The sequence below is a fragment of the Diaphorina citri genome, unplaced genomic scaffold (genome assembly GCF_000475195.1).
Source record: "Diaphorina citri unplaced genomic scaffold, Diaci psyllid genome assembly version 1.1 scaffold1889, whole genome shotgun sequence".
NCBI classification, from domain to species: Eukaryota; Metazoa; Arthropoda; class Insecta; order Hemiptera; family Psyllidae; genus Diaphorina; species Diaphorina citri.
The window spans coordinates 4,686-15,319 of NW_007379315.1; the positions used below are offsets into that span (position 1 = coordinate 4,686).

The following is a 10,634-nucleotide window of genomic DNA, read 5'->3' on the forward strand; positions in this document are numbered from 1 at the left end:
TTTTTTTTCAATTACCCATGTGTCTGAGTATGTTTATTACATGTTTATTCATTTTCACATTACCTTTTTATTACGGTACTTGTTTAAGTACCTACCTATGTTTATGACTTTTTATTACTATTTCAGGCAACCACATTGTCCCCGTTACTTTTTTTTCAATTACCTATGTGTCTGAGTATGTTTATTACGTGTTTATTTATTTTACATTACCTTTTTATTACGGTACTTGTTTAAGTACCTACCTATGTTTATGACTTTTTATTACTATTTCAGGCAACCACATTGTCCCCGTTAGATCAAACTCTAGTGGACAGGGAATTCCCCGAAACCAGACGGTTACTCAAATGTTTAGACGCTAAGCTGTTGTCACAAGTAGCTGATAGGAAAGGTGAGAAAAGTCATATTTTTACTTTCTATTACTACAGTATAGCGGAGCTATACTAGTAATGAAAGTATTGCAATCGGTCCAAATTTTCAAAATCGGGACCCTCCTATTTTTTTTTTTGCTTCTACGTACCTACTCTTTCTTCTCCTCGTAACTGATATTCCTCCCCTCCTTCTTCTTCTTCCCTTACCTCTCTCCTCCTCCTTCTTCTTCTTCTTCTCTTACCTCTTACCTCTCTCCTTCTTCTTCTTCTTCTCTTACCTCTCTCCTTCTTCTTCTTCTTCTTCTTCTTTCCTTACCTCTCTCCTTCTTCTTCTTCTCTTACCTCTCTCCTCCTTCTTCTTTTTCTCCCTCTTTCCTCTTCGTTTTTCTCTTTCACCCCCTTCCACTCTCCTTATTCTCTATATCTTCCCTTTTCTCTTTCCCTTCTTTCTCTCTCTCTGAGTCCCTCTTTCCTTTCTCGTTCTCCCTTCCTCTCACCTTCTTCTTTTCCAATCCTCCTTCTTTTTCTTCTTTTCCTCTCTCCCTTTGTTTTTCTTCTCTCTCGCTCGTCGAATTTTTTTCTCTCTTTCTTCTATCCTTGTTATTTTATCTCTCTCCCTTCCTCACTTCTATTAGTCCTCTCTTTCCTTCGTTTATCTCCCTCTGTTTTCTCTTCTCTCTCCCTTTCTCTCATTAATTTTCTATCTTCATTCCAAGCTATTGAATTGTGGATAATCCACATTAACTCTTTTTACATTTCCCTTTTTTTCCACTCTTTATCTCACTCCCTCTTTTATTCTCTTTATCTCTCTCCCTAATGCTCTCTTTCATTCTATTTGTATCTGTCTCTCTTCTCTTTCTCCCTTTCTCTCTCTCTCTCTCTCTCTTAGTTTATCCAACTTATTATTGTAAATAAAGTTTACACTATTCAACTTTATTGAGCTCTTCTATGGTTGTATACTCCATTACTCCCCCTAACAGGCTCTCTCTCTCTCCCTCCCCCTTCTCTTCTCTTTATCTCTCTCTCTATCTCTTTCTCCCTTACTCCTCCCTTTCTTTCTCCCACCCTTTCTCTCTCTCTTTCTACCTCTTCCCGGTCTTTTCTCTCATTTTAATCCCACTGTCTCTCTGTCTCTCTCTCTCTCCCTTTCCCTCCCTCCTTATTTCTGTTATTCTTTTTTTTTCTGCAATACCACTGTCACTTCCCTATCTCTCTCTCCCTCCCTCTCTCTCTCTCTCTCTCTCTCTATCCCCACCTTAATCTCTCTCCCTCTCTTACTACTCGTCAAAAAAACCTCCCTCTCTCTCCCCCATTGGTACATAGATACCGTGACGTAGACTATGTGGGTGTTAGGAAGGAAGAGAAAGAGGGGAGGGAGAGAGGGGAGGTAGTCAAGAGAGTGTGATAGGGAGAGAAAGAGGAAGGAAAAGAGAGAGAGAGAGAGAGAGAGAGAGAGAGAGAGAGAGAGAGAATAGATGGATCTATTTGCTCTCTCTCTCTCTCTCTCTTTCTCTCTCGCGCACTCTCCTCTCTTTTTCTCTGACTCTCTGTTCTATGAACTCATCTTCTATCTTTTTTCTTCCTTCCCAAGTCCCAAATTTTCTCTTTCTTTCTCTCTTTTATCATAGCTCCCATTACTTTCGTTTCATTTCTCTACATTCTATGGTCATTCAGTCACGTTCCATTGCTTAATGATGTCCTTTCTCCTTCTCTTCTTCTTCTCCTTTTTCTTCTTCTTCTTCTCCTTCTTTTTCTTCTTCTCCTTCTTTTTCTTCTTCTCCTTTTTTTTCTTCTTCTCCTCCTTCTTCTTACATTTGCCAGGTCTTATTTATCTTTTTTCTCTTCTCCCTCCTCGTTTCCTTTTCTCCTTCTCTTATTTTTCTCTGTTTTGTTCTACTCTATCTTCTTCTCCCTCCTCTTTTGTACCTACCTTATTCTCTCTCCTCTTCTTTTTCTTATTCTCTATAATCTTTTCTATTCCTCTCCTATTTTTTTATTTTTCTATCGTTCTACTTTCTCTCCTCTTCTTTTCTTTTTAATCTTAAATTTCTTCGTCTTTTCTCCTCTCTTGTCTCTTCTTCTTCTACTTTTTCTTATTCTTCTTTTTGTTCTTCTTCTGTTCTTTGTCTGCCTCTTGGGAAGAAAGGAAAAGTTTCTTGTTTTTACTTTACCTGTCAAAGGCACAAAACAATTTTTTCCTCATTAAACCTATCTTTCCTTTGAGCTTTCCTATACCTTTCTCTTTATTTCTACCCTTTCTTCTTTCTGTCCAACTATCTTTCTGTGTTCTTTAGGTAGTAGGTATTCATACTATTTATGTACCTATATACGTATACCTAAAGAAAATATCTTCTACAAAAAACATTAAGAGAGGGATAGAAAGTTTGTTAAAACTTTCTTTCTATTCGGTTTTTCTCCCACTTTCTCTCTCTCTCTCACTCTCTCTTTCTCTCTCTCTCTCTATCTCCCTCTATCTCTCTCCCTCTCTCTCTCTGTCTCTCTCTCTCTCTCTATCTCTCTCCCTCTCTCTCTGTCTCCCTCCCTCTCTCTCTCTCTGTCTCCCTCCCTCGCTCTGTCTCTTTCTCTCTCTCTCCCTTCTTCATCTCCCTCTCTCTCTCTCCCTCTCTCTCTGTCTCCCTCCCTCTCTGTCTCTTTCTCCCTCCCTCTCTCTGTCTCTTTCTCTCTCTCCCTCTCTCTCTCTCCCTCTCTCTCTGTCTCCCTCCCTCTCTGTCTCTTTCTCCCTCCCTCTCTCTGTCTCTTTCTCTCTCTCTCTCTCTCCTTCTCTCTTTCTCTTTTTCATCGTTACCAAAATAGAAGTTTTCTCTTTTCTATTTCACTCACCTATTCACTGAATGTTGAGTAAACTTTTAACAAGCAGAAGAGATAACTTGACGGAAAAAACATTTTTCATCCTTGGAACCCTCTCTATGTTGGTATAGGTAGGTACCTATCAGTGGCGTAGCGTGTATGTATGACGTGTATGGTGGCCATACAACTCAAAAGTTCACTCTAGTGCCCATAAATTAATATTAATGGCATGTACTGTGATGGGACTTGGTAGACCTGTGCATGAGCGCTACACGCCCTACACTTGAATTCAGACCACGCTACGCCACTGGTACCTATTTTTTTATTTTATTGAATACAATACAATACATAAATAGGGTAGGGACAATATATAAGACATCTATTGGTGTAGGTACCTAACTATATCGTTAGAGATAACTAGATACCTACCTACCTGATCTACCGCAGGGGCTTTTTCTTAGGTTTGACAGAGGGAACTGTACCTGCTAAGGTCTTATCGTTCCGAAATCAAAGAGAGAAGGAAGACAGGATAGGGTAAAGCCAGCCGTGAAGAGAACGAACATTATCCGTTCAGGATAAAATCTGCCTCGAGTGGAATTGAACCCGCGGCCTAGCGTTACCAAGGCAGATGTGCTACCCACTAAGCTAACTAGGCTGGGTTAAGGTTTTTAGTTGATAGATTGAAGATTCTGTAGTGACGGTTTTTAGTGACGTTAGTTTTACCCTCCATTTGCGGACAAACTACCCGCCTCATATAAACCTCACCCAGACTGAGTGGGGTAGGAAAAAGCCAGCAGTACCTACACAATTGCCCAGGTCACCCTCACGAATACCAACCAGGTTCAACGTTGCTTAACTTCAGTGATCTAATGGGAACTGAGAAAACAATCTGGTAAATTCAACGTGTTATCGCTGCAAGAGCTGGAGCGAATGACGTTAGTTTTACCCTTCATTTGCGGACAAACTACCCGCCTCATATAAACCTCACCCAGAATGAGTGGGGTAGGAAAAAGCCAGCAGTACCTACACGATTGCCCAGGTCACCTTCACGAATACCAACCAGGATCAACGTTGCTTAACTTCAGTGATCTAGGTAGTAAGAACTGAGAAAACAATCTGGTAAATTCAACGTGCTATCGCTGCAAGAGCTGGAGCGAATGTTGCACATCATCGAATTAAAAAAAATCCAGGCGTTATTCAAGTAGGCATTAAAAACGCCTTCATTTTTCTCGCGTGTATGCTTCACGCTTGGCTCAATCCGTTTGTTTTGAATTTTGGCGCCAGTTTAAAGTATTGCCATATGGTCAGTCAGCTAATTTTCACACTCCTTAAGGCCAATCAGTTGAATTTTGTGTATTCAGTTTTTTAGGTATACCCCCCAAAGTTCCTAGGGGCCCTGAAAATGTAAATCCGGCCCTGGTACCAAACTCGAGAACTCTTTGGTACAAGTCTTGAGCGAATACAAGTACAAATGAAATCTCAGGTAAAAGGAAGAGAGGGAGGGAGAGGGAGGCACCAAACCCATATCTTCCTTCTTCACAAGAAAGTCCAAATAATCCAAACTCCAAATGTTTGGTACAAGTCTTCAGTGAATCAAAGTACAAATAAAATCTCAGGTAAAAGGAAGAGAGAGAGGGAGAGAGAGAGGGAGAGGGAGAGGGAGAGGGAGGCACTAAACCCATATCTTCCTTTTTCACAAGAAAGCCCAAATAGTCCGAAGTTCCAAACTTGAGGATACTTTGGTATGAATCTTCAGTGAATCAAAGTACAAATGAAATCTCAGGTAAAAGGAAGAGAGAGAGGGAGAGAGAGAGAGGGAGAGAGAGGGAGGGAGAGAGGGGAGCTGACGTCAGTCATTCAAATTGAGTTGTATTCGATTATAATCAAATACGTAAGTACATGTGAATTTTAAATCACATAAAAAATTTGAATTTTAATTCAGTCAAACATGGCTGAACCAATGAGATTGTGAGATTTCGCTGTGTTGACGTCCAAAGCGGAATCTCATTGGTTTAGCCATGTTTGACTGAATCAAATTTCAGATCAAATGGCATCAGAATCATCAGATAGATTAGTAAATTTCAAGGACAAACTCGGTTTTTTCCTTTAGCATACAAGGGCAAGGAAAGAATGTTGGATCCCTTCTCTCATTTTCAGACACCTACTTGCGTTACGCCCACGGCATCGTGTCCGAATACCTCCCACCGTCCCTCTCCTCTTCCCTCCTATCCAGTCTGGCTCTACCCGAGCTCAAACCCACGGACCCTGGTTCCAAACGCAAGCTCCAGGTCTCGCAGACCCTGAACATGGAGGACTCGGAAGCGAAGAGAATCAAACTCGACACTGAGACCCTGTTGAGTGCCGAGTTCAAGACGGAAAAAGCTGTGAGTTTTTGTGTGTGTTTTTGTTTGTTTTTTTGTTTTTTGTTTTTTTTTTTCAAGTAGGCACTTACTTAATGCTGTGTGTGATAGGATGATATCCACAAAAAATGCAAAGAGGCTAAAAAGAAAAAGAAAAAAAATGAATGTTTCAGCGCCGTTTTTATTTCATATGAATTAAACATTAGACTTGCGTGTCACAGCATGCCCATTTTGTAATATGTCCTTTAATAGATGGGCGAGAAGAGACAAACCGCCAAAAAGCGGTCGAAACCCACCAAAAAGCGGTCAAAATACCGCCAACCGCTCTTACCGTTCTCGAGATATTTTGCTTACAGACACACAGACACACACACGGACCAATGGCTGAAACTTTGGATTTAGGCTCTAGGGACCTCAAAACGTGTTTTGGCACTAAAATTTGACCATCGAAAATTTGACCCGATTACATTACTTTCCTTCCTATAGGATAAGGAAAGTAAAAAGACGAGAAACTCCCGAAAATTTGGCTTCCTTTTAAAAAATTTGGCTTCCTTTTAAATGGCAGAGCTCTGCTGGAGGAGCTCTTCCACCCAACTACAATTTTTTTATTTATTTGTGAGCTTTTCAGATATTTCACCAGGGAGGTCTTAAATGTTCCTAGACTATGTGAGTCCCTTATATCCCTATGATTCTTTCGTTTCAGACGCCAAATAAACCTGTTCAGCTGTCAGCTAAGGACAAGGCTCTCGCCCGGTCGGCTTCAGGCACCAAACCCATATCTTCCTTCTTCACAAGAAAGCCCAAATAGTCCCCAAAGTGGGTATACCTAAAAAACTGATTACACAAAATTCAACTGATTGGCCATAAGGAGTGTGAAAATTAGCTGACTGACCATAAGGCAATATGTTTCTTTTTTTCTCTCTCTCCCTTTCTTTCTCTCTCTCTCTCTCTTCTGTTATCTCGTGTTTTTTTCTCCTTCTAAGTAGGTACCTAGATCTGTTTTCTAAGTAAGAATTATTTTACTCCTTCTTCCCCCCCTCCCTATCTTTCTTTTCTTTAAGTTTCTTTCTTTCTATATTATTTCAAAGATTTGAATTGAATTTCGAAAGAAAAAAAAAATCCAGCTGAATGTATTTCAATGGGTGGGTCCATTTATTCAAGGAACAAACAAGCTGAAAATATAAATTTCAATGGGTGGCTCATTTTTTTTTTTTTTTTTTATATAGGTAAATTAAAAATTCAAAGCTTCAATATTCAGTGTCATGTCAAAGTAATGAGCCACCCATGAAATAGGAATGATTCAAAGCTTCAATATTCAGTGTCATGTCAAAGTAATGAGCCACCCATGAAATAGGAATGAATAAATTAGGACGAAGCGCGACAACGTGAACGATAATTTGTATGAACGCCCGACAAAACAATTGTGTATGCAATGTGCTACACACAATGTGCAATTTTTTTGTGGTAGTGCGCGAACGTCAACATCTCAAATCTCAGTAAAACTTGACCTACCTACTCGTACTTGGCACTTTTTTTTCGTTTTATGTAAAGTGACAGGATTCTTCTATAAGAAGCTTTTCCACTCAACCAACCAAAGTTGGTTCAATTCCTTCAATTCGAAGAAAATTTATTCTCTTCACTTCTGTCGCTCCCTATGTGCTTGAAAATGCTACTCCTTAAAAAAGAAAAGTCCCATCCCTTTTCTGTAATCTCTTATTTCAAATTCTTGACTTGAAAATCATACCCTTTAAAGAGAAAACTCTCGTTTTATGTAAAGTGACAGGATTCTTCTATAAGAAGCTTTCCCACCCAACCAACTTTGTATTCCTTCCATTCGAAGAAAATTTATTCTCTTCACTTCTGTCGCTCTTATAATGTGCTTGAAAATGCTACTCCTTAAAAAAGAAAAGTCCCATCCCTTTTCTTTAATCTCTTATTTCAAATTCTTGACTTGAAAATCATACCCTTTAAAGAGAAAAACATTATACATAGAAAATGTAAACAAGATTTTCAACATCGGCTAAGATAAGTAATATGTTGTATTATCTATTAGGTTTATATTTTTTTACAATATCTCAAACCATTTAGTCGGAATAGTTGAAAACCGCCAAAAAGATTTGACACCTACATACCAAATTTCAAGTCTCTATCTCTTACCGTTCTTGATATATTTCGTTTACAGACAGACACACAGATGGACAGACAGACACACACGGACCAATGGCTGAATCTTTGGATTTAGGCTCTAGGGACCTTAAAACGTGTTTTGGCACTAAAAACTGACCATCAAAAATTTGACCCTATTACATTACTTTCCTTCCTATAGAATAAGGAAAGTAAAAATGAACTGTTATAAAATGAAATCTTTATTCCCCCACTTCCAGATCCTGGTTTATCAACGAGAGTGTAAGATCTGACGGCAGCATGCATTTATCAACCCCGATCAATCCTGTGTTCCTGGCACTACCATACCGTTGTAAAATGAAATCTTTATTCCCCCACTTCCAGATCCTGGTTTATCAACGAAAGTGTAAGATCTGACGGCAGCATGCATTTATCAACCCCGATCAATCCTGTGTTCCTGGCACTACCATACCTATTGAATGTAAGTTTGATACCTAGAGACTTGGTGAACTGTAGAAATGATTCAGTAAAAGGCTCCTCAGGGAACCCCTTGATTTCACACAAAATAAGTACCATACATATCTATTCCATAATTTTTCCATGTTAATTACTTTTTACTTTCCATTATTTTATTACTTGTTTAAGTACATTATTTGTATCAGTATCTTACATCTTTTTGTTAGTTCTAACGGTGGGGGCCACTGAGTTCAAACTCGGTTCAAGTTAAACTCTCGGCTTAAGCATTCTCATTTATTTGTTTATTTTATAAGTTTCCATTTATTGTTTTTTCAGAACAATAGATCAGTTGCGCTTACTTGGGAAATGTTTCCAAGTCATAGAGCTATCACTATCACACCGGGAGAGTTGAAACGGTCTTCAGAAGAGGGGAAATTCCGTAAGAAAAATACAACTAAAATCAAATAAATGGTAAAAAAAAAATGCTGTAATTATAATTTGTGTTGACGCATCAAAATAAATTGAAGTAAACTAAAAAATACTGTAACTATTGACAACTATACAATAAAAAGGTAGATAATAGTTTCCAGCCATGTCTGCAATTTCATGTTAAACTAATAGGCCCCGAGAAGGCTCAGAGGAACACTAGCATGAAATCGTACACACGGCTGGTAATGAACTAATGATAATTATAAATAATAACTTACATTATAAATAAATATAATTATACACAACACTGCATTATACGAACATTATCCGTCCAGTATAAAATCCACCTCCGGGTGGAATCGAACCCGCGGCCTAGCGTTTACAAGGTAGACGCGCTACCAACCAAGCTAACTAGGCTGACCACAGCTTTAATTTCTTTTCACTCGGCATCATTCTTTAGAAACCCCCTAAAGTTGCACGACTCTTAAAGTCTTAACCCAGACTCTTAACCCTTGAGCATCCGCGCGGTCTTGGTTTAATTGGTTAACCCATCAGTACCCACTGGTCCTAGTTTAACTGATGACTTTCTTCCAGCACACAATAGCTCGTTGGCTGTTGTCAGCTTGACCGAATGGTTTAGTTCCGTCACTGGCCACGAATTGGTTAACAGGGTAGTCCAATAAGACTTGATAGTTGAACACGTCTACTCCCAGTTGCTGAAAAAGAAAAATAATTTACAAAATTAAATTTAGGTAGGTATAGGCACCTGAGGGGTAAAAAGAAGAAAAAGCTCAATTATTTCTTTTCACTCGGCATCATTCTTTAGAAACCCCCTAAAGTTGCACGACTCTTAAAGTCTTAATCCAGACTCTTAACCCTTGAGCATCCGCGCGGTCTTGGTTTAATTGGTTAACACATCAGTACCCACTGTTCCTAGTTTAACTGATGACTTTCTTCCAGCACACAATAGCTCGCTGGCTGTTGTCTGCTTGACCGAAAATTTCTTTTCACTCGGCATCATTCTTTAGAAACTCCCTAAAGTTGCACGACTCTTAAAGTCTTAACCCAGACTCTTAACCCTTGAGCATCCGCGCGGTCTTGGTTTAATTGGATAACACATCAGTACCCACTGTTCCTAGTTTAACTGATGACTTTCTTCCAGCACACAATAGCTCGCTGGCTGTTGTCTGCTTGACCGAATGGTTTAGTTCCGTCACTGGCCACGAATTGGTTAACAGGGTAGTCCAATAAGACTTGGTAGTTGAAAACGTCTACCCCCAGTTGCTGAAAAAGAAAAATAATTTACAAAATTAAATTTAGGTAGGTATAGGCACCTGAGGGGTAAAAAGAAGAAAAAGCTCAATATTTCTCCTTTGCTGTAGGCCAGGCTCCGAAAATTTGGAGCGTCCACCCCCCTTCGCAGAATCCTGGATACGGCCCTGATGGCCTGTAATACTCTTTCACAAGAGATTTGATGGAGGGAACTGTAACCTGTAACAACGGAAGTCTTATCATGCCGAACTGAAGAGAGGAGGATAGGATAGGAGACAGCCAATCGTTCCGAGAACGAACCTTATCTGTTTGGAACAAATTTCGCCCCGGGCGTATTCAAATTTGAAAATTGAATTTCAGCTCCAGTAGCTAAGACCTATAACTGTCTATCCAAATCAAAAAAAAAAAAACTCGTTTTGTATGTCAATGTGGTTTTAACTACACCTACTGACCAAACGGGGATTTTGGGACCCGCGATTCAAACCCTTGTTCTTTTACTTACCAAACTAGGAATCGAACCCTAGACTCGACTTACCTGTGTCAACGGATTGGTGTTAGTGGTAAGTATGCCATGGAATTGTCGATCCTGAGCTATTCTCAATATTTCCTCTTCCATTGCTGTTATGATTTGAACGTTCTCTTTGCCGTTGAGTGATTTCTCTGTGCCCATCATGAAACTGTGGAGAATGGTGCCTTTCTCTTTTGGTAGCTGAGATTCTCTGGAAGAGGATGAAAAGTGTTAAAATGCTGGATTTTTTTTTTTTTTTTTTTTGGGGGAATTAAGGGGGTTTTTTCTCCGTGGTTTAACAGGGGGAAC

General features: G+C 39.5%; 2 protein-coding genes across 2 annotated transcripts in view; one reads left to right on the forward strand and one right to left on the reverse strand.

The window, feature by feature from the left end:
* Positions 1-273: 273 nt before the first annotated feature.
* Positions 274-8,599, forward strand: LOC103517559 (ribonuclease H2 subunit B; the record flags this gene model as incomplete). The annotated part of the gene is made up of 4 exons (XM_008482601.3): positions 274-388; positions 5,334-5,560; positions 6,240-6,352; positions 8,453-8,599. Coding segments are annotated over 3 exons (447 nt in total), but the record flags the coding sequence as incomplete, so codon positions are not given.
* The window catches only part of LOC103517560 (mycosubtilin synthase subunit C-like), a 40,042-nt gene continuing 37,989 nt past the window's right edge, over positions 8,582-10,634 (reverse strand). The window contains exons 13-14 of the mRNA XM_026829604.1: positions 10,353-10,542; positions 8,582-9,261 (exon numbers count right to left, since the gene is read on the reverse strand). Of these exons, the coding sequence (XP_026685405.1) occupies positions 9,118-9,261; positions 10,353-10,542 (334 nt within the window). The 3' untranslated portion in view covers positions 8,582-9,117. The remainder of the gene's footprint in view (positions 9,262-10,352; positions 10,543-10,634) is intronic.